At 43.9% G+C, this 24709-nt stretch overlaps 1 protein-coding gene across 3 annotated transcripts in view; it reads left to right on the plus strand.

Moving 5' to 3' along the window:
* Positions 1-24503, plus strand: part of MLH3 (mutL homolog 3) — a 54949-nt gene extending 30446 nt beyond the window's left edge. For 2 of the 3 annotated variants that reach the window (XM_085887522.1, XM_085887521.1), the window contains exons 6-14: positions 1440-1544; positions 1841-1913; positions 5129-5200; positions 5312-5426; positions 6970-7123; positions 10564-10587; positions 16723-16801; positions 18868-19025; positions 23934-24503. In XM_085887522.1, coding sequence (XP_085743648.1) covers positions 1440-1544; positions 1841-1913; positions 5129-5200; positions 5312-5426; positions 6970-7123; positions 10564-10587; positions 16723-16801; positions 18868-19025; positions 23934-24059 — 906 coding nt within the window. In that variant the 3' untranslated portion in view covers positions 24060-24503. The remainder of the gene's footprint in view (positions 1-1439; positions 1545-1840; positions 1914-5128; positions 5201-5311; positions 5427-6969; positions 7124-10563; positions 10588-16722; positions 16802-18867; positions 19026-23933) is intronic. The other variant, XM_085887523.1, reaches the window with a different exon arrangement.
* Positions 24504-24709: the final 206 nt, after the last annotated feature.

Below are 24709 nucleotides of genomic sequence, written 5' to 3' on the forward strand. Positions count from 1 at the left end.
GAGATTTCAATAATGTTAAGAGCTTTAGATTCCATAGATTCTAGCAGAGAGAGATGTGATGCTGGGGTGCCAGCCTCTATGGGAGGGTATTACTCCATTGAGCTGGGAGCAATGGCCTTGAAGGCTGTGATCAACAGTATAATGGAAATCATTATCGATTTGAACTGGAGATCTCGTGCCATCATTTTGTGAAACATCATGTGCTGCTCATCTCAAGATTACAAAATCCATCTAAAATCTATGCATTTTATAAATTCAGAAGCTAATCAATGTATGCACATCATATGCATAATCATAGACAATCTGCAAATGTATGGACAAAAAAAATTCAGAGGAAACATGATGCCCAAAAATGGACATAAAACTGGCAGTCAACCAGCCTGTCTGGGAGTCAAGCAAAATTGAAAATCATTCCAAACAGGAAACTTACTGTTTTTTTAAGTACATCATAAAGGACACAAAGTACAGCCATGAACAACGAATGTAGCATGTTAGATAAGGTGGTGTAAAAGATGCTGCATCAATTGTGGTAAACTTCTGAAAAAGGTTGTTTTTTTTCTACAGATTTTAAAATCTTATATTTTAGACATTAAATGGGTACTAGAAGATTTTGGCTTACACCACTGAATTATATACTTTAACACTGTACAACACAAATCGCCTTCTTGGCACTTTCAAAACCTTTCTGTTTCGCAGGAGTTGGACAAAGACAAAATGTTACGACCTTTTATGTCATCGCCCAATCAAATTTGCTGCTCGCCGACTCTGCCCATGTCATTTTTTAGCTCGCCTGTTCAAAGAACAGAGAGCTATAGCGATACCCCCGGCGTGACCGTCAGCGTCAGCGTCAGCGTGAGCGTGAAAATGTTAGTTTTTGGTGCAAGTTATTTAGAAGCTTGCCATTCATTTAATATGTGTACTAGGATGCTGATATTTGGCATGGAGGTTCCTTTGGGGTATACTATTGGTGTAGTGAAGTTGAAATTAAAAAATAATTTCAAATGTTTTAAATTTTTGACCTGTTTTGAACTTAACTTTTTTGTAGCACATCAACGTTAAAGTTTTTGGTGCATGTTATTTAGAAGCTTGCCATTCATTTAATATGTGGACTAGGATGCTGATATTTGGCATGTAGGTTCCTTTGGGGTATATTATTGATGTAGTGAAGTTGAAATAAAAAAAAATATATTTTTTTTAATTTTTGACCTGTTTTGAACTTAACTTTTTTGTAGCACCTCAACGTCAAAGTTTTTTCCTTTCTAATGTTTTTATCTACCTGGCCCTTTGTTTGATTCACAAGTGTCATAATACCCTCTGATATTCACTGGAAACAAAATCTTGTATTATCCTTTTAATGTCGACACCACCTTAGAATGTCAAACGTCTGTGCTGGGAATATTGCACATCACATCTGAATGAGTGATGTCTATGTCACACAGCTTGCTGTAGATACCAGGACCTGTCAATCAGGATCTTTGGCAGTGAAGGTCCACAAAGTCTTGTTCCAGTACAAGTTTACCAAAGACATGATTTCTTCATTTGAGGTAGGATTATCGATACTATAAGAGAAATGTTTGTCTGTCTGTGTCACCAATTTTCTCATATTTGTCCAAACGGATCTTCGTAAAACTTTCAGAGGTTCGTCAGTGAGTGCTAGGAAATTCCAATAGGATCAGTACAGCACTTGGCAATGCCGGGTACCCCCTGCTAGTGTACAATACTGAAAGAAGAAGGCATGGTAACGTCAAAAAGGACATATCCCTTATTTATTTTGTTACGAATTATACATTATGAATTCTTAGCGATGACAGTTTTATGTATTGGTCTCTTGGCTCTACAGGTTATCAGGCAAGTTGACAAGAAATTCATTGCCTGTCTTGTTCCTGCCATCAGAGAAGAACACAGAAAAGCAGGTGACTTTATTCATCACTGTGGGGGTTGTGGTAGGGGGAAGGGAACCAGCATTTTCTCGTCTGGTGAGTTTTTCCCGGCGGTGGTTTCAGCACATGTTGGACATTGAAAAGCTATGGAGTTATTTGTCTTGTGTTGGTTACCTTTTTCCTGTGGGCCATTGGCAGCACTGCTTGACCCCACATCCCAACATACACTTCATAGTGGCCTTTGGTGGCCTCAAAACGGATGTCAAGTCCAAAGTGTAGAAGCTTAAAACCTTGCCCAGATTTTGAAGCTGCAGTTCTGCTGTGAAAGAGTAATAAACAAAAGCACAAACAATTGAAATTATTTATACTAGTGCGTGCCCGTACGTGCGTGGCTGTACGTGCAAAAAAAAAAAACTTTCAAACCGCGTGCCAGAAACATCAACCATACAGGCCGTTTCTTCGCTCTCACGTGCCCGTACGTGCGTGCCTGTATGTGCAAAAAAAGAAAGAAAAAAAGAAGAATTGTGACGTCAATCGTGATGTCATAGCACTGTGTCCTGTCATTGGTTTGGTAAATAAATGGCCATAACTTGGGAACTACTTGTCCAATTAATATCAAACCTTGAAAAGGCACATACTCAGGTCCCCGGCAATATACCTGGAAAGTTTCAATGAGATCTGACCAGTGGTTGTCGAGAAACAGCGGTCGCAGACAGACACACAGAGATTGCTGGAATTATAGATAGACTAGTGCGGGCCCATTCGTGTGTGTCCATACGTGCGTGGCCGTACGTGCAAAAAAATAAAATAAAAAAACTTTCAAACCGCGTGCCAGAAACAACAACCACACAGGCCGTTCCTTCGCTCTCGCGTGCCCGTACGTGCGTGGCCGTACGTGCAAAAAAAACAAAACAATTGTGACGTCAATCATGATGTCATAGCACCGTGTCCTGCCATTGCTTTGGTAAATAAATGGCCATAACTTGGGAACCACTTGTCCGAGTAATATCAAACCTTGAAAAGGCACATACTCAGGTCCCCAGCAATATTCCTGGCAAGTTTCAATGAGATCGGACCAGTGGTTGTCGAGAAACAGCGGTTGCAGACACACAGACACACATAGATTGCTGGAATTATCGATAGATGATGTTATTTGCTGTTACTTCTGTGTAATGTATTTTGAACCGTTGTCATTTTATTTCCTGTTAAAAGGCTCACCTATCACAGGGCCACAAGGTCCGAATGGGACCAGGTGTTAACCCTTTGCGTAGCCTGTACAAATAATTTGGCCAGGGTACTAATGCAAGCAGTGGATGAAACTTCAGTTAATTCCCCAGTAATCTACTGTATATGTAGGTAATAATGTATCGTCCACGATTGGAAGAAATTTATTTGTGACATAATATCTGTTTTGTAACTAATTGAGGACACAAGCATGCAGGTGTACTTTTTTGTATTCAAAAGTTGGGCTCATGTTAGAGCAAGGTAACAGAGGGAAAAATGCAACACATTGAAAGTGGGGCAGTGTGGCCATGGGTCGCCACATCAAGCAAAGGAATGATCGAACAGTAAGAAAGGAGATTGGTGAAGAAAGGAAGCAGTTACTGACAAATACAAAGGTTGGGTTAGAGAGGGCCATTTGGAGTAGATAACATAGCATTTGGGTAATGAGGAAAAATCTGAGGTGAGGGTGCACCACCTGCTTTGAAGCCCTTAAGGGAAGACTGGGATTGAACTGCCTCAGCCTCAGGAAGGTGATCAGACAAATGGGATAAAAGAGGAACAAAAGGGTGCAGATGGACAGTAAGCCTGTGTTTTGGGAGTTTTAGCAGGAGGTTACTCGAAGAATGTGTGCATGCTGGAGGAGCAATGAGGATCAAAGTGCCGGAGAGCAGAGGGAGAGGTGGTAAAAAGCAGAGAGGCCACTGACCTGTTTTCAGTGTTGGTAACGAGCCTTGTGATTTGGCCTAATCACTGGAAATGCCAGTAATATTGATAACTTTAGCTTTCACCAAATCGAGGAGGGATAGATGTGATGCTGGGGTGCTATGTCTTAGGGGAGAGTAAGCAGTAGTCCATTGAGCTGCAAAATTATTATTTGGCTATGAGTTGGGCTGAAGGACTGACTTTCAGTAATTGAGGATGACTGGTGTGGCTATCTTTGGAGGGCAGCTTCGCTTTGTGGCCAGCCAAGGAGAGGTGAATTTGATCGTGGGGCCGTATTTAATTAAGCTCAAGAGACTGAACCTCTTCCAGTATGTCACAATTGAAATAGATAGTTGAATTCATTTGATGATGCTGCAGAGCGACTGGGTGAACTAAGACTTGTCAGGGTTGAATAATTGTTCCATTTGGTACCATGGTTCATCTGGGTTCGTGGGGGTGGGTCCCTTCTATAAGACATGCAGTACTACCGCTGTGTCTCAGAAAGGGGCACCCCATTGACATGGGTCCTACTTCCCTCCACCAGAATATCTCCATGGTGCTTGCGAATCACGCCATGTGGCATGGCCCTCTCAGGGGATTCTGTTGGGGTCAGGAACTGGCATTCCACCGGCAACCTCAGACTCCTCATCTGGGTTGGCCTAGCCGTATGTGGTTAACCGCTGGGTCGTTGCGTGCTAGACACCGCCGGCCCGGCAATCTCAGTGAGCACCGCACCCCGCACTCTTCCGGACAGATGGTCTTTCCCGCCACGCCAGTTGTGCGGACCCGGTGGACTGGATCTGGGCGCTGGGCCAGCGTTCGTCACAGGGCTCACTAGTGAAAATAGTGTGTGGCAATTGTTAGACTTTCAAAGGCCTGGATTGGAGAAGAGGGTGCTCAGTGGATTTGGTGTTTGAGATAGGTCGGTTTTGAGTCTCTCTTGCTGAATGGTATTATGGTGTATCATAATCAGGGGGGCACAGAATGGTACAGCACAATCTTCAGAATGGGGAGCTAAAACTGTCTGTCCCTCATGCATTTAATATATTGTGGCCTTTAAAAATTCCTTGGGATATTGAAAAAAAATAGGCCGTTGTGTACCTGTATCCTGGCAGAAATTCCCTGCTTGTGGTTACCTGTTAATTGGCTCTAGTTATAATGGCAATGGTACATTATGGATATGGCGTAGGTAAAAAGGGCATTGACCTCCCCTGTCGAGGCTTCCTTCTATTATTTCCTTTTTAAGTGAAAGAAAAGTTGTAGTCGTTAAGATTAAGTGCATTCACCCTTGTTTTTCCCGACCATGCTTCTTCGGCACATAGAGGGAAAACTGTTGGTTCTGGTGGACCAACATGCTGCCCATGAGAGGGTACGACTAGAGCAGCTTGCTTCAGGTACCTGCTTGACTGAACCTGCATCAGATTGTTCCATGTACAGTAGGCATCATCCAGGTGTTAAAGATGTCCATATCTTGTTGTTCTGCTCTTTTTTTTCATGTTCCCCAGACTTGTACAAAGTCACAGATAACCCATCGGATGTTGAAGCAAGGGTGCTTCGGTCATCCTGCGTCATCCCTGCCCTCAAACTGCAATGTGACCTTGATGAAGTGGTTCTGCTCAGGTCTGTCAACTTGTTTTTTTTTCGATTACTTCCTTCAAAATATTATAGGAAAGACAAATATGGGTTTGCAATTCCAAAGGTGAGACACACCAGTGGATACATCGTTGGAATCGAAAAGATTTGTAAGGATGAGAATCAAGGACTTTAGAATGTCAGAGGACTGAATGACAAGTCAGAGGGTGCAAAATATGATGAGACAACTTTGAAGACTGAGAAGCTGCATGAGCCAATTTGCAATGTGAAGGCATGACCATCGACCACAACCCAATTTGAGCAACATGCACAATGGTCACAAATACTTACGAAGGTTTATACAAACATGAGTGGTGGACAGCGTTCTGCCAAAATGGTGTCATCAGCAGGACATTTACATTTTTGACACAAATCCTGCAAAGAGAAAGCCTAAGGACGCGGTAACTTTAAGGTGGCTAAAATTACAAAAACCTTTTACTACAAAAGACTGGGAACAGGCAAAGGCAGAAGTAACACTTCCCATTGTGTGCTGCATTGTTGGCTGCTGGTTGCATGATTGGTTAGGGGCGCGACTATGCCGCTGATGCAGTGCCCCTAGTACCAGTATATTGGTGCTCATTTCACTGACCTCGGAAGGATGACAGGCTGAATCAACCCCCTGGTGTTAATTCAGCAGCCACCGGGGCTCAAACTCAAGACCCTAGGATCCCAAGCCACCAACCCAACCGCTAAGCCAACACCAGACCACAAGAGGTAATAGTATCATGTACATATAATGAAACTGAAGACCAAGAAGGAACCGGAAGAAGTAAAGAGTCAGGATAAAATATTTTAAAGTAAAGTTAAGTGCAAACATATGGATAAGAAAAAGAAAAAAATATCCAGAAAAGATTAAAGTATTTTCCAGCCCATGCATATTATTATTATTATTATTATTATTATTATTATTATTATTATTATTATTATTATTAGTCGTAGTCGTAGTAGTAGTAGTAGTAGTAGTAGTAGTAGTAGTAGTATCATGAATGTATGTTTGAGTTATTACAAGTTAGTTATATTGGTGTTAAACATTTGTGTCACTGAGTTCTTGATTATAATCAAAGGTCATGTTGGAGGCCATGACAGTCAGCTTTGGTAGACTGGCAGATGTCTCATCACTTAGACTAGCAAAATGGAGACTTTCATGGGGACTATATCAGACGAGTCGAATGAGGTAGAGTAAAATGAGCAGTTGGCAGGAAAATAGCTCATACAAGGTGCAGGTTTAAATCTGTGTTGAAATATTTAGTGATTAGATGAGGCCTGTAGCCTAATATAATTCATCGGCATCTATGACAGAACCGGTTGTAGCAAAACTGATTCACAACACCTCACAAATGCTGACCCTCACTTCCGACCCTCCCGTGATACCCATTTCTTCACCCTCCCCTCCCCCATTCTCTCCCACCTGCATCATGGACTCATCCCTTCACAATGATCCTTCGCTGCACATTGCCTTAAACTCTTCCCGCACACCCTCCATTTATTTAGCCCAACGGCTACAAACCTTGAAAAGATTACATTCTTGCAGAACGTACGAACTGCAACTGCAGCGCCATGGCTTGGAGCTGAGTTTTACACAGCATGGCTGCGTCGAAGTGAGCCGTGTGCCTTCCTGCTTCGTGGAGCAAAAGGCCAGCGAGGCACGTCACGGCCGACCCACTGAGATCAAATCCATGATCGAGGTAAGTGCAGCGCTTTGGTGAGACAACAGCACACTGTACTGTATTTAACTTTTCAAAATGGAGGACAAAAAGGATTTTCGGTTGCTGTTTTAGCTCCCTCACGCACAAATCACTGACAAAAATCTGAATGAGGGTCTCAATTGGAAAAACAAAATTGGATTCTGGGTTTGTTGAAATAAGGTACTGGCACGCAAAATTTTACACGGATTGGCTGAGAAATGAAGGAATGGCGTTCAATTTGAGCATTGTTTGTTTTTCTTCACAGGGGTGAAGTTCATCGAAAATCAAGATATAACTGGCAGTGAAGCAAATATCAAGGGAAGGAATGTACAGGAAAGCGGACAGGGAGGAGGGGAGGGAGAAAGGAATGAACAAGTAATTTCGTTGAGGTAGGAAAGGTTCTTGGTGGTAATGAAGATAATGGGTCAGAATTGGGGATGACAAGAGTTGGTGTTGCACTGCTTGCTTTGAAGTCCTGGAGTGAACAGTGAAACAGCACAGCCTCTGTTAGGTGGTTCCATAGATGAAGAAAAGAGAGTTGAGGTGTGCCTGGGTGTTGGAAGTTTAACCAGGAAGGAGAGTTACTGGAAGAACGCGTGCATCCTGCAGTTGCTGTGGAGGGTCAGAGGACAGAGAGACCAGAGGAACAGTTTGGAAGACGACACAGAAGAAAACTGAGCGACCACTGTCCTGCCAGCGATGAGAGAGCTGTGCTTCTGCCTCATCATTGGAAAATTCCAATAATGTTGAGAGCTTTAGATTTCACTGAATCCAGGAGAGAGGTGTGATGCTGGAGAGCCGGTCCATGTGGGAGAGTTGTACTCCAATGAGCTACGGCCAAAGGCCTCGTCGACTTTGAGTATCTCTGATATTGCACCGAAAGTCTTGGGTCAACAGAGGATGGAAAGGTCATCACTGATGATGAGGTCGAACGTTCAAGAGACTGAACCTCTTTCAGTGTGGATGACATGGAAAATAAGTAGGTTGGTTTGATGATCCTTCTGGAGCGATAGTATAAGTGTGTGTGATTTTTTTTTCAGGATTGAAGGACAAGTTTCATTTATCAGACTATTGTTTAATAATTTCCAGAACAGGAGAGGGACAGACAGACAGACAGACACACACACACACAGCTTATGTCTGCCTATCAGAGGGATTGGGCCAGGTCATTCATTGAGATGAGGAAAAAGACTGAGTCCAACACACTGCCTTGGGAAACTCCAGCCTCCACTGGGAGTGGGGTGGAGAGGGTTCCATTGATGGCAACATGTTAGCTGCATGAGTGGAGGAAGTCAGAAATCCAGGAATTAAGCTGGCCTTCTGTGCAACAGGTTGAGAGCTTACCAAGCAAAGTGGGATGCCAGACTGTGTCAAATGCCCAATTTCTATCCAGGGAAACGGTCCTGACCTCTTCTTTGATACTGAGGGCCTCCAATCATTGCTGAGAGAGGAGTAGAAGCATTTCTAACGTTGAAGGACTGTGAGAGAATCGAAACTGATGGTCGGAGGTCAGGCTGTTTGAAAACAGGAGATAATTGACCGGAAGCAATGACGGATTCCATGGCTTTGGTTGTAATTTGAAGCAAGCTCACTGGCCTATGGCTGGTAGGTTCTGTTTGCACCATTCTTGCTGATGGGAGTGATGTTTGCTGACTTTCGTGCAGAGGGGAGGCTGCCAAAAGAGAAGTACATATTGAATTTGGCAGATAGAGTGGGGAGCAATACGGCAATGCAGGATTTGAGAACAATGGCACTGATGCCATCTGGGCTTGTCGCCAAAGTAGATTCAAGGTTGGACAGTCCTTTCTTGACCTTCGCTGGTGAGAAGGACACCGAGCCCAGTCGACAGTGAGTACATCGTGATAAGATAGGGACAGAACTGGATGGTTGTGGTACATGAGTGTTAGAGGCAAAGATAAAATATAGGCATTCTGCCTTATCTCAGCCAAAGTCTGCAGTACAGCCCTTCGAGGTGAGGGATGGGATGGATCGTGAACAAAGACCAGACAAATTTCAGAAATCACCACCACAACTTTGAGGAAGGATACCGTTTGGAGAGTTTGGCGTTGAGATTTGTAAGATGATGTTTTCTAGCTCTCCTTGAGGATGAACACACACTGGTTGCAAGCCTTACGGAATGAACAAACGTTAACCTCATTCGGGTTAGCTTTCCATGTTGATAAAGCAAACTGCTTGACCACAACCACCTCCCCCACAGGATTCACAGTACCAGGTTCGAGAGGATGTGTAAGAAAGTCACAGATGGGATGGGATAAACTGCTGCATGAGAGAAAGTCGACTTTTATTAAAGTATTCCCACAGGGAATCAATATCAGTTGCTGTGGAGATATTGGTCCAATCGTTTTACGAGGGCAGATTGAAGTCCTTACCAGATGGCTTGTGTGAACAGCCATATTCTGCGTTGTTGAGGTTGCTCCTTTACAATAGTCAGAGAGATAAAAACATGGGCCTTGACGAGAAAGTGATCAGAAGAACCAATTAGAGCAACTGAGGAACAAGAGAGATTGGATAGAAAGTTCGTCATTTCTCGGTCCAGGATGGAGGATGCACCAGGAGTAGAAATCTGGGTTGGGAAGTTTACAGATGGGGTGAAACACACGGAATCGTGGAAGGCCCTTTACTGCAAGGCCAAATTGGGTCTGCAAATAGATGGCGGGGCTCTGGGCGGGTTCTGTGGACAGGATCCCTCCGACTTGTTCACAAACATTGCTCGTTCACAAATATCATGGAAAATTCTTGCACTCGTAGAACATTTGCCCCAAAAGTGAGTTACCTGCTGGTCTCTGATCAGGAAGAAAAATAAATGCCAGTTATCATGGGAATTGCCTAATATATATCTACATAGTATTTGTTGAAAGGCCTTCTGGGACTTTCTTGTTCGAAAGAAAGAAACATAGGAAAAATAATGTCACCCCTTCCTATCTGAGGGGAAACAACGCTAATTGTGATTTTAAGATGGATGAAGTAAATTAAGGAATTTGGATGTAAAAGTAGGTTAAGTTAACAGGAGATATCAGACAGTGAAAAAGAAGAAGAGTAAAATTCATCGATGACGTTCCGGGGTGTCAACACAGCACAGGAATGATGGACAAAATGGCTTCCTTGCCATGTGTAAGCTTCCTTGGAAAGGAACAATGGCAGCCACGAACATCACTGCAGAGCTCCCTACGAAGAGCTCAAGCACACCAGGCCTCCACTACACATCCCTTCCCTTTCCAACACAAAATAAACGTTGCTCACTGCACGGAGAAAGGTGGAGCACGCAAGGAGCGTGCACATCAGAGGGCGATTCAAAATAATGTAAAGTAATTTGTTTAATCTTGTGGGTTATTTTGTGTTAATACATGTAATAAAACGTGGAGTACAGTAAGTGCGCTTATTAACCGCTTTTGTTTCCTGTTTGGTGTCATGGTGGGCAGGAACTGATCCAAGAAGAAATTGAGGCAAGTGCATACCGGTATAACGCTGATGCTGAATGTATAATTAGGCCATTCCTCTCGGAGTCGAGTCCAAAATTTCACCTCTTGGAATGTATCTTCCTTGAGACCTTTGTATCTTTTTAAAAAAAAATTTCTGTACAATTTGTTTTCGGAGCAAATCTGTTGTCAGTGATCTATTCCTCTCATTCTTTGTCGACTGGAAGTGATGTTGAGAGTTAGGATGTAAAGCATTTTGCTTTTGAAGTAGAAATTTTGTTGTTTATCACCGTTTTGTTTATCTCAATACACAAGGGTGATTTGAGTTTGAGCAGGACTTTTTGTTCGTACAGTAACACCTCGATTTATGTTTCCCCCTTTTACATCGTTTCACAAATATGTCGCTTTATAAATACCACTTTCTGATTTCTGTTACCTTAACCCACACTTAAGTCACTGAGTGCATTATTCCTTTCTCGTACCCGATGCCTCAGCGTTCGCCTCCGCCTACCCTGGACACGAACTACTTTGCATCACGCATAAATAAATGTACTGCACCATAGAGTGGCTAAGAGGCAGCGTAAAAGTGATACCTTCGAAGTGAAATGAGATGTTACTTGAAGCACCCACTCCCCAAGGGAGCAGCCCAGAGGGGTTATGTTGTTATCCTTATTCAAACGTGTAATTCAAAATACCTCTCCAAAATACCCCTCGCTGTGTAATTCAAAACACCTCACTACACTGGAAAACTGGGAGCCAGGAATACTGAACTGTGAAGGATGGGGACTACTCTCTCCCACCTGGAGCAGTGCAACACGATACACATTTACATAGAGAACTTGCTTCCACCTTCCTCCTCCCCCAAGACCACCGGCAAAGATAAAAACACCCTTATGCACTAATTTGGATCATGCCAATCCAACGTAGCAAGTCTGGATGTAATCAACCCAAAACTGTAGAAGTTGTGCAACAAACAAGTACACACACAAATACACACTGGTTCGTGAATTGTAGTAAGGATTAATTGAATGGATGCTGGTGAACGTGCCGGAGATGTTGGCTTATTAAGTTTCCGTCCGACTCGTCTGGTGCCCAACTGCGTCTGCAGACGTCCTCCTGCAGTGGGTTACCTTTCCTAGGAGGTTGGTGGCAGGATTTGCACTCCGGCCACTGTAAAACACTTCACTTCGCAAAACACATAAAAATGCAAAGAAAACAGAAAACCCACTCTGTGGAAGTACGCCCTGTGCAGTTGCCCTTCACCGGGCAGCTCACTGGATGATGGGATTCGGGCAAAGCCTTCAGGACCCCGACTCTTTAATCATAGGAGGGAAACCACGGGGTAACCTTCGCGGGTTGGATTGCGGTAGTAGTGTGTGTCAGGGTGGTGCTGAGGTTTTATCCACCAGACGGCGGTCTCCTCTGCTTCACCTGAGGTGGCTCCTTCGGGTGGGTGCCTGGAATGTCCTATCCCTAAGAGAAGATGATCACCTGTCTCTGCTATAATCTGAGCTCCAGCGCTTTAATATTGGTATCTCAGAACTATCTGAGGTTCAGAGACTGCATAGTGGTGAGATCATGGTGGGTGGTTACACCGACGACTGGTCTGGTCGCTCTGATGGTTACGATGTCCAAGGAGTTGCTGTATTTGTGTCCAGTAAGCTGATTCCAATGATAGTTGAGGTAACACCGGTCAAAGACCAGATTATGAGACTGAGGATCCGTCACTCCTTGGTTGTCATTTCCCTGGTCTCTGTATATGCTCCGACTGAGGTGAGTGATCTCAACGTTCTATTCCACGGTCAAGTCTGTGGTTGATGAGTGCCCCAGACAAAATACTCTTCCAGTCTTGGGGGATTTCAATGCATCAACTGGCACTGATAGGGATGGCTATGAGACATGTGTTGGTCCCCATGGGTCTGGAACTGTGAACCAGAACAGCACCAAGTTCCTTGACTTTGCAATAAGTCACGGACTTAGGGTGGCTGGGAGGTTTCAGTGCCCCACAGCCTCATCGATGGACTTGGTATTCCAATGCTGGTGGTGGAGCCAAGGAGATTGGCCATGCGCTCGTTGATGGTCCCTCGAGAATGATCCAGAACTGCAGGGTCAACCGGAGTGGCCAGTTACTCAATTCTAACCACAGGCTTGTTGGAGCAACTCTGAAGTTGCAGCTTAAATCCAGAAGAATGGTGCCATCCCATTCTAGGCTGGATGTTGGCAAGCTCAGGGATAAAAGGGTAGCCGAGTAGTTTGCAAACAAGCTGAATGGGGATTTGGGGGTCTGGGTGCTGTGGGGAATCCTGAAGAGTTGTGGAGTGCCTTCAAGACCACCATCCTTGATGTTGCTGGCAGATGTCTTAGAACCCACCATCAGGTGAAGAGGAACTTTGTCTCCCAAGGGACACTGAATACCATTGACCAGCGTCGCAGGGTGAGACTTAATGGCAGAGCTGAGATGTTTATGTAGTTGAGGTGTAAAACTGTACGTGTGCTGAGGGTGGACAAAGAGGCCTATGTGCGAAGAATCTGTGAATGGGTGGAGCATCACCTCTGGACGAGTGATTCTCATTCTGCTTGCAGAGGAATTTGTGCACTGCAAGCCCCATTCCAGTTAGAGCAGAGGGTGGTGGGCTCGTGACAGAGGAATCCGAAGTGAAGTCCCGCTGGGCCAGTTACTTTCAGCAGCTGTATCAGGCTGACCCACAGGCAGTTGATTTTGATATCAGGGATATAATTATTCCCATTGCTGACCCCCCCCCCCCCCAATCAACTGTGAACTGGCTTTACTTGTGGAAACACAGGCTTTGGGGAACCAGTTGAATGGGGGTAAAGCCCCTGGGATCTGTGGCATCCATGCTGAACTTCTGAAGGTTGGTGGAAATCATTGCATGCAGTTCTGTGTTCTCTTTGGAGCACAGGGCATCATCCCAACTGACAGGAGGAGGGCCCTTGTTGTCCCTCTCTGGAAATGGAAGGATGATCGCCAAGACTGCAACACCTTCCGAGGAGTGACGCTGCTCTCAGTGTTGGGCAAGGTCTTTTCTTGGATATTTTTTCAAAGGGATTGCCACCATCTGCTTGAGTGCCAGCACCCGGATCAGTTGGGCTTTCCACCAAGGAGGTCAACGATTGACCCTCACTGAACGCAGACGACAGTTTTGGCAGGAGCTGCTCGCAGGCTATGTTGATCTCCACAAAATATTCGATTCATTGAATTGGGATGTATTCTGGAGGATTCTTGGTCTTCATAGGGTGCCCCCAAAGTTGATCAATCTGATTTCTGAACTCTACTCTGGTACAGAGTACTGTGAGGTGTGGTAGTTCCATCTCCGACTTATTTCCAGTTGTTACTGGAGTTCGTCAGGGGTGTGTATCGGCCCCCACACTCTTCAATGCTTGCATGGACTGCATTCTGGGGAAGTTGCCTTGAGAGATCAAGCTGCGGTGCATCACTTGGGAATGCCAAGATCTCTGACCTTGATTTTGAAGATGTTGCAGTTATATGCTTGGTGTTGGCTTAATCGTTAGGGTGGCTGGCTTGGGATCCAAGGATCCTGAGTTCAAATCCCACTCAGCTGTTGAATTAATACCAGGTGGGGTGAAATTGGCCTGCCATCCTTCCAAGGTCTGCAAAATGAGTGCCAGCTTGCTGGTATCCTGTGTCAGAGTGGCGACCCATCCAGAATTGTGTCCAATAGCGAAGGAGACTGCTAAGGCAGCACCAACGCTCTGCACAGAGTATGGTCCCAATGGATGGATGGATGGATTGCAGATATGCTGGATATCCTTGTAGAAGCCCTCAATGTGCTGAATGAGGAATCGGAACCGCTGTGATTATGGGTTTCCTGGGTTAAAACGAAGATCCAGGCTTTCAATGACATCTTGGATGCTGCCATCTTGTCTGTACCGGTTTGTGGCGAGGAAGTTGAGGTCACGGAGAGATTCACTTCCTTTGGCATTGATATTTATGTCTCTGCATGTTGTGAGCCAGAGGTCAACAGACGTCTGGGTCGGGCTGGGGAGTCATGGATTCACTGGATCATGGGGTGTGGCACTGTCAGTACCTGTGCAGAAGGATGAAAGTCTGAGTCTTCAAGTCCTTGGTGCTTCCAGTCTTGCTCTAAAGATGTGATACTTGGATTCTGACCAAGGATCTGAAACAAAGAGTTAACTCCTTCGTTAGCAGGTCTCTTCGGAGAATCCTTAGCTATCACTGGCCAGACTTTGTGTCTAAGTAGTGGTTGTGTCCAACGTTTCGAGCGGTAACCCTTCGTTTGAGCAAAAGATAGTGGTCAACATCCGAGAGGTTCCTCTTTTTTTGCTCCGACAAAGGGTTAATGTCTGGAACACCAGCTTGTCCTTGCTTCCCATGGCGGTTAACATACTTCCATCAACTTCCTGTTGATTTATTTAACCAGTCTATCTGTCTGCTATTGTGGATCGACAAGCGACTTCATCAGGAAGATGACTTCTTCACTCTGTTAAGAATCATGTTCTGAACTGGTGACACTTGGCCTCAATAGTTCTCTGCTGATGGCATGTGAAACTTCCTTGCTGCCTTGAGACATGGTTTTGAGAACAGCTGCAGAATACCTTGAGAAAGAATGCAAGTGTTTTTTGTAATACACGTATACTTCATATCGATTGTTGATATAAATGGAAACACAGGTAAAATTTTGAAGCAACCTCTTCTTACTTGCTTGTGCATTCGACAGAGCACATATATACAGGCAGTTGACAAAAAATGGAAGCACCTGGGTAAATGAGGGACACCAAGCAATGGCTTACACACAGGTGTGGCCCATGTGTTGATGAAGCAAATAACATCCCAGCATGCTGAGTCATGTGTGAAAATGCTGCACAGGCCTGGTTGGCTATAATTATGGCGAGCTTGGCTGCAAGAGGAGAACCACCACAACCCCATCCACAGAGCACGTGCGGTTGCACAATGGTTTGTTGAGCATGACACTGATATTATCCATATGTCATGACCTTCTCAGTCACCAGATCTGAACCCAGTAGAGCATGTATGGGATATTCTGGTAAGACTCCTGAGACAGCGTTTTCCACCTCCATCAAACAGGTGCGAGTTGATTGACTTTCTTGTGGAAGAATGGTGCCGCATCCCTCCTGTAGAATTCCAGACGCTGGTGGACTCTATGTCACGGAGCATACAGGCCGTACTGGCCGCACGTGGTGGCCCAATGCCCTATTAAGTGACTTTACATTGGTGTTTCCATTTCTTGCGCAATACCTGTACATTTGACACTTACCCACACATTGAAAGGCAAATGTGAAGGAGATTTCAAAAACAGAGAATTATTGGTTCTGATAATTATCAAAAAATTTTTTCACTAATCTTACTTTTGTGAGGTTTGGGGGAAGGTAAGAATAACACCATCGAGTTGCAAATGCACGTTATTGAATTTCCATTGAGTTTCTGTGTGGGCACCGATGTGTATTGTAATTGTACTGCACGAGGAGCTGTCGCACACGAATCACACACATGTAGACAGAGACATCAAGTATGCCTTCTAACATGAGACAAACATAGCCACTGACTTTGGGGGAAGTAACTGCCCAGAGAACTCTGGCTGTCAGTGATGCCATCTTGTGGCATTGCTTTTCTCCCACATTCATTCAGTAAAACGAGGAGAAATCCTTCTATCTCCATTTCCCCTCCACCAACCCCCCACCCCCCACATCTCTCACACACACACACACACACACACACACACACACACACACACACACACACACACACACACACACACACACACACACACACACACACACACACACGCACACTGCTCCCCAAGGGATGCCCAACCCATATGGTGTTTGTCCGTGCTCTATCCTCTAAGTGCTGAGCGTCAAGCCAAGGAAGTAGCACATACCATTTTTATAGTCTTTGGTATGCCTCGGCCACGTTATACATTTCAGATCTTTGTTGACAAGACGTGGCCGTCTCTCCATAAATGTTTGGCAAATTCACTGAAGTTTCGCATTTTTGGAATGACGGCGCTTTTTTAAATTTTCTATTCCTTCAACATCAATGTGGAGTTGGAAAAATAATCGATAATTATCAGATAGATGTAGTCATCTAAATTTGCCTTCTTTTTTTCATTTTAACTTTTTGGACCCTCTTGACTCTTACAGTTGCTACAAGAGACAAACGGTGCCATGGGAACATTGCCGAGGACTATTATCCGAAGCCTCAACTCCCAGGCGTGTCATGGTGAGCTGAGCAAGCTGCGTTTTGATCCCTCACTATATACTGTACGTCGTTGCTATCCACACTTCTGTGCTTAAAGAAATTTTTCTTATGTTTCATGCATTACTTGGCTGCCGGTTTTGCATCATTTCCGGGGACGTTGTTTTGCCACTGATGCGGATATCATGGTGCAGATTTATCATTGGGCTGGGGATGCTTGTACTCTGATGACTTACTCTTTCTTTTCTTTTTTGAAAAGTACCACAAGCTATCATGTTTGCAGAGTGGGTTGAATACTCTCTCTGGTGTGGGATATGTGAGCCTTGCAAGTTAAAAATCCCATCTTTTTAAGCAGACTACTAAGTGGTGTAATGGTTTGAGAGTCGGCTCTGAGTGAGAGGTCGGTGGTTCGAATCGCTACCAGGTCAGACTAAAAACTTTAAAATGGTATGTGCTGCTTCCTTGCTTGATGCACCGCATTTTAAAGGGATAGAACATGGACAAACAACCATCAGTTGGAGATCACAGCATTTCGATGGACCTCGTGGCCTTCTTCGCTCGTACTGATATCCCATTATTAAAGGTACTAGTGGGCATCCTCCGGTCGGGAGTACCCTTTTCGGCCCACCTTCGGGCAATGTGCTGCGGCACAGTCTTCGGTGGGCAGACTTTATAATTTTGGGGATTTTTGAAAGAAATTTTATTGATTACAACACATATTCCATATCCTGAGATAATGGAAGATGATTTGTAATACCGGCTACCACCAAAGGTGGCGGTATTTCTGCCACATGTCAATTTTGGTGTTTCGGTGACATCCACATTTGCTTCATTATCATAAGATGCACAGATCACCATCGAGACTTTGTGGGGAACTCGACCCCACACCCTCCTCCGAACATCACAACTAGATGCATTAGAGACATGATTACACAGACATTAGAGAAGTACACAGATTTTAAAAACAAACACACACCTTGGAAACACATAAGCACGTTTCCCGATATGCCATCTTCTCGGCTATTTTTTTTTAACCAACTCGACTTTATGTATGATTGTAGCACTTGATTATCATTTTGTGATAATCACCTTGTAAATTGTGATTCACCTTGTCCACCATGATGCTTCCCAAATAAAACTGTTCACTGAAAATGTTAACCAGAAGTTTTGAGTCCGAGATTATAACTTTCTGTATTTAACATTCTGCAAATTACCATTTTAAGCAGTGAAATATATGTATCCCCCTCTCTCCCTCCCTGTCGTGCCTATAATTACCTCCGCCCTCACTCATTCTTTCCAAGACCCTCCTCTCCCCACCCCAATTTCCATTTTATTGCAGATTAATGCGATCTACAAGTGACAAGTGAATGCGAGCAAATTTGATGGGTTGCAATACTGAACTCTTTTACTTTAACTTCCTTCGCTTCGGGTTATTCACACTTGCCTCGGAACCTGTCGAGCCTGGGTTTGAATCCCAACCCAGCAATAAACTGTCATCTTGGTGTTTCACAGGCATGATGATTAATCAATATGTGTGCCGTCTCTCGGATGGACGTTAAACTGAGCGTCCCTTCTGCGAGCATTAGTTGGTGGATGTTAAAGATCTCACGGTGTCCTTCACAAAGAGTAGGCGAGCTATCGCCGGCACCATGACCAAACTACCGATTCCTGTCATGCCTGACTGCTAGGATGGCAATAGCAAACCACCGAGCATAACCCGTACCAAAAACTGCTTTGGTTGCACCAACGCTCTGTAAAGGAGTATGGTACACGTCATCATCATCACATCAGGTGTGCATGTTTTTGTTAGCCAATGGATATAAATTAATCGTTTGGCACTTGCAGGTCCCAAATGTAGCATTATTACCAAGTGGTGTCAAGAACTGAGAATAAGCTTTAGTTTCTACTCCGAAACAATAATTTTTCCCTTCAACAAAACTGAGGCCGTTTGACATTTTTTGCCCCAAGATGTGCTCCACCTCTGCACATGATGTTTCTTCCATGACATGTAGCTGAGAGAGAGAATGTAATCTCTTTGGAGGTTTGGCGTCGCTGCTGCTTAATAATCTAAATCATTTTGCAATATTCAGGTGCTGTGAAGTTTGGTGACAAGCTCACCCGGAAGGAGTGCACAGTACTGTTGCAGTCACTCGCAGCCTGCAAGCTGCCCTTTCAGTGTGCTCACGGCCGTCCCAGCATGATGCCCCTCGCCGATCTTGGCCATCTTAAGCGACTGCAGGGCCTGGAGGTGTGTGATTTGCGCAAATGGATGGATTCGGCTTTGTTTTTGCACACTGGTGTTTTCCAACACATCGTGGATAGAAAGTTCCTCGGATAATTGTACTTGCTGTTTACCCACCCTTAGGGTGGGTGTAGCAAGTTCAACTTCAATTAATCAAATTAATTATTAATAACTATTAAATTAAAAGTCATCGAACTATATAAAACACAATGTGTATTTGTCTGTCCCATACACAATGTGTATTTGAGCCTGGTGTTGGCGCAGTGGTTAGGGCAGCGGCTTGGGATCGAAAAGGTCCTGAGTTCAAGACCCGTTGGGCCACTGAATTAATACACCAGGGGGTTGACTCAGCCTGTCATCCTTCTGAGGTCGGCGAAATGAGTACCAGTGTACTGGGCCGGTGTATACCCCGGTTAAAATAGGTGTACCATATCCCTGTGTCGTAAGAGGCGACCAGGTTTGCGTCAGGAAGGGCATCCGGCATAAAACATGTGCAAAATCACTATGCGGATCATATGGATGATCTGCTGTGGCGACCCCGAAAGGGAGCAGCTGAAAGAAGAAGAAGAGGAGTATTTGTCTGTCCCACTTTATAAGGACGATTTAAGAAGGGTTTTAAAGGCCAATCCTTTAACACGACTGTTTGTTCACTTCAGTGTATTTTTCAAGATTAAAAAAAAAGCTTAAAAACATTTTTCATAAAAGAGTAATTCCATCTCTTCTGTTGGATATGTAGACGGTGACTTGCAACTGTGCCTCAAAGACGTTGTACAAAAGCGTTTAAAAAAAACAATAAATACAAGGCACAGGGAGATGAAATTCACTGCACGTGATGTCATGCACGCAGAGTAAAATGAGCGTTCATATCCATCCGTAGGATGTCAACTAAATCAAGAAGATATAAGCACGCCTGATGCTAGGCCGAGGCTTCAGACTTTGGCGCTCTCTCGAGGCTGTACTGTCGAAACAAAATGTTCCAGAGGATAAAGAAAATATGATCACATTTGTCCACGTGTTTTAAAATAATACTTCTTGCTACGAAACATCATATCTTTCCAGTCTCAAAAAATTTGACTCGAATAATTCCAACCAGTCATTTTTGACGGGCTTTCATACTAGTTAAGTAATAAGCACACAGGTAATAACCTCATAATTGATAGACACAAATACACTTACTATTACTGTGGTATGAACGATCTGCACACCCAGAAATTGTAGGCCTATGTAACAATAGCGGGATGGAGTGGCCATCGTTATGTACATTGTACATGTTGAAATATAAGGGTACATGGCCCTTTGTCAATAAACCGGTGTCTATAACACTGGTACTAAAAATATACAAGTGATCCTCTGTGGCATCGTGTTGAGGAGAGGGGCGGTGTTTATACTGTGCTTGCCCCTTTGCTTGACATTTTATCCTCCCCATATTGGTGAGGAGAGGGACAGAGCCATCAAGCAAGCAAGGAAACTCGGTTTTATACACATAACAGCAAAATTAGCCGTCCCCAGTGGCAGGAAAAGTTGAAGTTAATTATCAATTTAAATTATTTCATCGACTTTAAAAAGGTTAATTGTGTTGCACTCTCGGTTTCACTCAGAGCGAAAGCTCTGAACTACTTGTACCGCCCACCGCTAAATGGTGGTGAAACATCGGGCATCAGAGGTTCAATTTGTCTAACAAGAGGGCAAAATATCCTGGTTGCAAAATAAAATTTGGCAAAAACATCATTCATGCCTGTTCTTCCATTATTTCAAAAGTTAATGTTGAACTTTTCAAACGCAGAGCAGGAAGCAGTCACCGGTAATAGAAGACAGCCAAACGCATGGGCAGACACCATGGTTCACATTATATAATAGCTATACTAGCAGGGACTCATGGAAATTCTGCATCATGTAAAATGTGACTTCAAGTCTTCAAACTCCCCCTCCCCCACCCACCCACTCAACCCCAAGTCCTCAATTCCTCCCCCTAACCCCAGATCCTCAAACACCCTCATAACCTTAAGTCCTCAACTCCCCCACCCAACCTCAAACCCCCTCTCCCAACTCTCTGCCCCCTCATTGCCCACCCTACACCAACTCTCTTTCCTTGCATACCAATTTCTTTTTAAAGTTCACAATCTCCCCCTCCCAACCCCAAGTCCTGAAGCCCCACCAATTCCAAATCTTTAAACTCCTCCCCACCCTGTCTTCAAATTCCCTCCCCACCACAAGTCTTCGAATGCCCTCCCCACCCAAAGTCCTCAACTCCCTCTACCCAAAGTCCTCTACTCCCTCCACCCCATGTCCTAAACTCCTTCCCCCCACCGCAAGGCCTCACCCTCCTCACATCTCATGGCAAGGCCTCAATCCCCCTCTCTCAACTCTCTGCCCCCACCACCACAACTCCCTATCCCATCTCTCTGTCCTCCCTCTTTCTTCTTCAAGTGTTCAACCCCCCCCCCCAAACTCCATGTCCGCAACCCCCACACCCAACCTCAAGTCGTTACCTCCCCCTCCCAACACCTCAACCTTCCTCTCCCAACTCTCTGCTTCCCCCACCTCAACTCTTTGTCATCCCCTTCCCTTTTCTTCACAACATTCATTTTATCCGTTCATTAAGAACAATGTTAAAATTTAATAATGACATAACGTTTAATTCATAATCTCACGCAATCCCATCATGTCATGATTCCAAAGTAAAAAAAAATAGCTGTTTCGTAATCTGAATGATAAAAGTTAAAAAAAAATAAACATACGAGGCCATTCATAATGGAGAAAATGATATACAACCGGAACTCCTCGGACAAAGACCTTGATAATGAAATTGGTTTTATGGTTCCTGGTCGAGGAGTTGAAGTGAAAATCGTCGGACAGACAGACAGATGAACAGAATAAGGTTTTTATTTATGCAGATGGATGATGTAAAGTTTGGACGTAACTTTTACATGTTTCTATCCCACTGCCACGTTGAGTAACAAGAGGTAAAGTTTAAACTTGCTTCGAAGCAAATTGTTTATTTAAAAAAATCTGAACAATGAATCACCGGGAGCCATTGTTGGTCTTCATTCATCGGCACATCATCAAAACGTTTAACTTTTGTTGCACTTCACAGTTTTTGGAATTGAAGCCTAGGGAGAGGGTGGTGGGTGGGTGTGGGACGACAACGGCACAGATCAATTGAATCATAATCTAATGAGTAAGGTGGATTGTGCATCGTAGAATAATGGAATGCTATTTTCAATGAGAAACTGATTTCTGAAATTCACCCCGTGGTATTACAAAGGACCCGTTGTTCGGACATCCATTTGCCGAAGAAATGTCAATGTACTACGTCTGGTAAACGTGAAATATAACATTGCAGAGCATTTCTTCCATCGTGTTGTACAAATCTGTGGTGCACTTGCCCCATCTGGTTGAAAAATGGTAGAATCAGCATTTATTTATTTATTTTTCTTGTGTACTTTTACTCCGCGTGAAATGCCAAAAATCACCAAAATGTTTGGAAACAAGTGTGACTTCCCCGTTTCAACATACCTTACATTTCTAGTACCATATTTCAACAATGATAACAAAAACGTCACAATGTAACCCACCACAGGCCTAAACTAAAACAGCACTTGGTAGCACACATACCTCCACCAGGTTGAACAGTTTACATTTTGTATCCCACTGATAGGCTGGATCTGCATCCAGACCGGAACCCAAATCTAATCCGCTTGTTCTTGTCACCAACCCAACTCATCCACCAAGTTTTGTCATAATCCATCTACAACTTTTTGAGATATCATGCTATATATCGTTTGTGGCACCATCTCTCAATGGTGAAGAATCACTTGAAAAGTTCTCGTATCCGGATCCGATTTGGATCTTCACCAAGCTGGAATTAATTCCTCCTTGTCACACACGCAACCTGTCCACCAAGTTTTGTCCGAATATGTCGTTAACTTTTTGAAAAATTTTGCTCACCGACAGACAAACAGGGGTGTAAACATAACGTACGTTCCACCGAGGTAATGAGCAGCCACAGTGATCTCAGGATCGATGATGCAATGCTCGCGTGCATTACATCATCGTGATTGGGCTTGCATCGTATTACCCTCAAAAGTGCTGTCACAAAATCAGTTCTGGTAGTTTTTTTATCTCACATAATAGGCTAGATATCATAGTACAGGGAGTCCCTGATTTACGAATGGGTTACGTTCCTGAAGTCTGTTCGGAAGTTGATTGGTACGTAAGTCGGAAAATGCTGTCGATAACCCTATGACATGTGTACGTGTACCCCACCAAGTCACTTTATACGGAATAAAATCATTTTCCCTTGTGTTTTTACCTTTAACTACCTTTATGTAATAATAGTAAATTAAATAAGACAATAAATAATACAATAATAACAAAATAGAGAAAAAAAAAAAAGAATTTTAATGTACAGGACTGAGAGGGAGAAGAAATGGTGACTACTGAGAGAAGGAAGGTGAGGCTGATCAGTGGGCTGCAAGGGACACACTCACTTTTACATCTTCTTAGAAGGGACACCTTCTTTCACATCACTTTTGCGTTTGCCATGATTACACGATAAATAATGTCAACAGACACGCGAGAGTAGAGTAAGAACGATGCACTATACCGTACAAACTGAAATGGCGGGAGAAGCCAACAAACGACCTCCGACCCACGCCATACTTGATGTGCGGAGCGAACTAGTCCACGTATTGCTCTGCGTGTTCGGTTCATAAGTCTGGACAAACGTACGCTAGTCAGACCACGATAAATAGTTATTTGTTATTTATTATGGACAGTTGTTCGCAAGTCAGACGTGATGAACGAGCTTCGATCCCACACGAAAGTCTATCGTTTTTATTTTTGATATATTGTAATGATAAGTGACATTTCCTTGACACTGTGTTTTGTCCTGACCTCCTTTTGTCCCACCAGAGGCCAAACAAACCAAATCTTGGGAGGCTGCGTCAAACACTAAACAAAAACCAAGAGGCATTGCAACAACGACATTCTACATGGACCAGCTGCACGAGGCCCTCAGCTCCCACCATCCCATTGTGAATGCCAACCCAAGAGACAAGTCTTCTTTTGCATAGTTTTGGGACAATCGCCAAGTTGCAGATGTTTGGAGCTGCCACTCGGTGGCGCCATGCACCTGTCAATGCGGGATAAGATCAGCGATCATGTGACCGGTACATTTTGCACCATCACAGGCAAGACTTTTCTCACCGATATACAGTTGAATTGCCTCTCGACCGCTTCAAACACCTGCAACTCACATGAAGCTGGTGACCTCTCGGTGGTGGTGCTGTCACATTATCTTGTTATTTAAAAAAAGTAATTCGTTCTTAAAGATGGAGTTATATTTATTCTTGCTAATTTAACTTTATGCCTAAAACATTTATGCCACATCTTGTAGTAGAGTTAAGTACGATATCAGTAAAATATATCCGTTGGTGAATAATCTTCATAATTAATAAGAAAATAAATACTTTCAAAACTTGACTTGAAAATAATTCAACCTCCCTCCCCTTCCCCCAGCCCCCTCATCACATGCACTTGCTTTTGATTTGTCTGGTTTCGTTTTCGAAATTACAGGTCAAAGACTCGTTATGAAGCTGACACACACACACACACACGCAAGCAATCATTGAACACATGTTTACAGGTAAAAAGCAGAGAATAGCAGACTTAATCCTAACACGTATTCC

Source organism: Eptatretus burgeri, chromosome 7, assembly GCF_056783735.1.
Source record: "Eptatretus burgeri isolate ZD-2024b chromosome 7, Ebu_testis_v1, whole genome shotgun sequence".
NCBI lineage: Eukaryota > Metazoa > Chordata > Myxini > Myxiniformes > Myxinidae > Eptatretus > Eptatretus burgeri.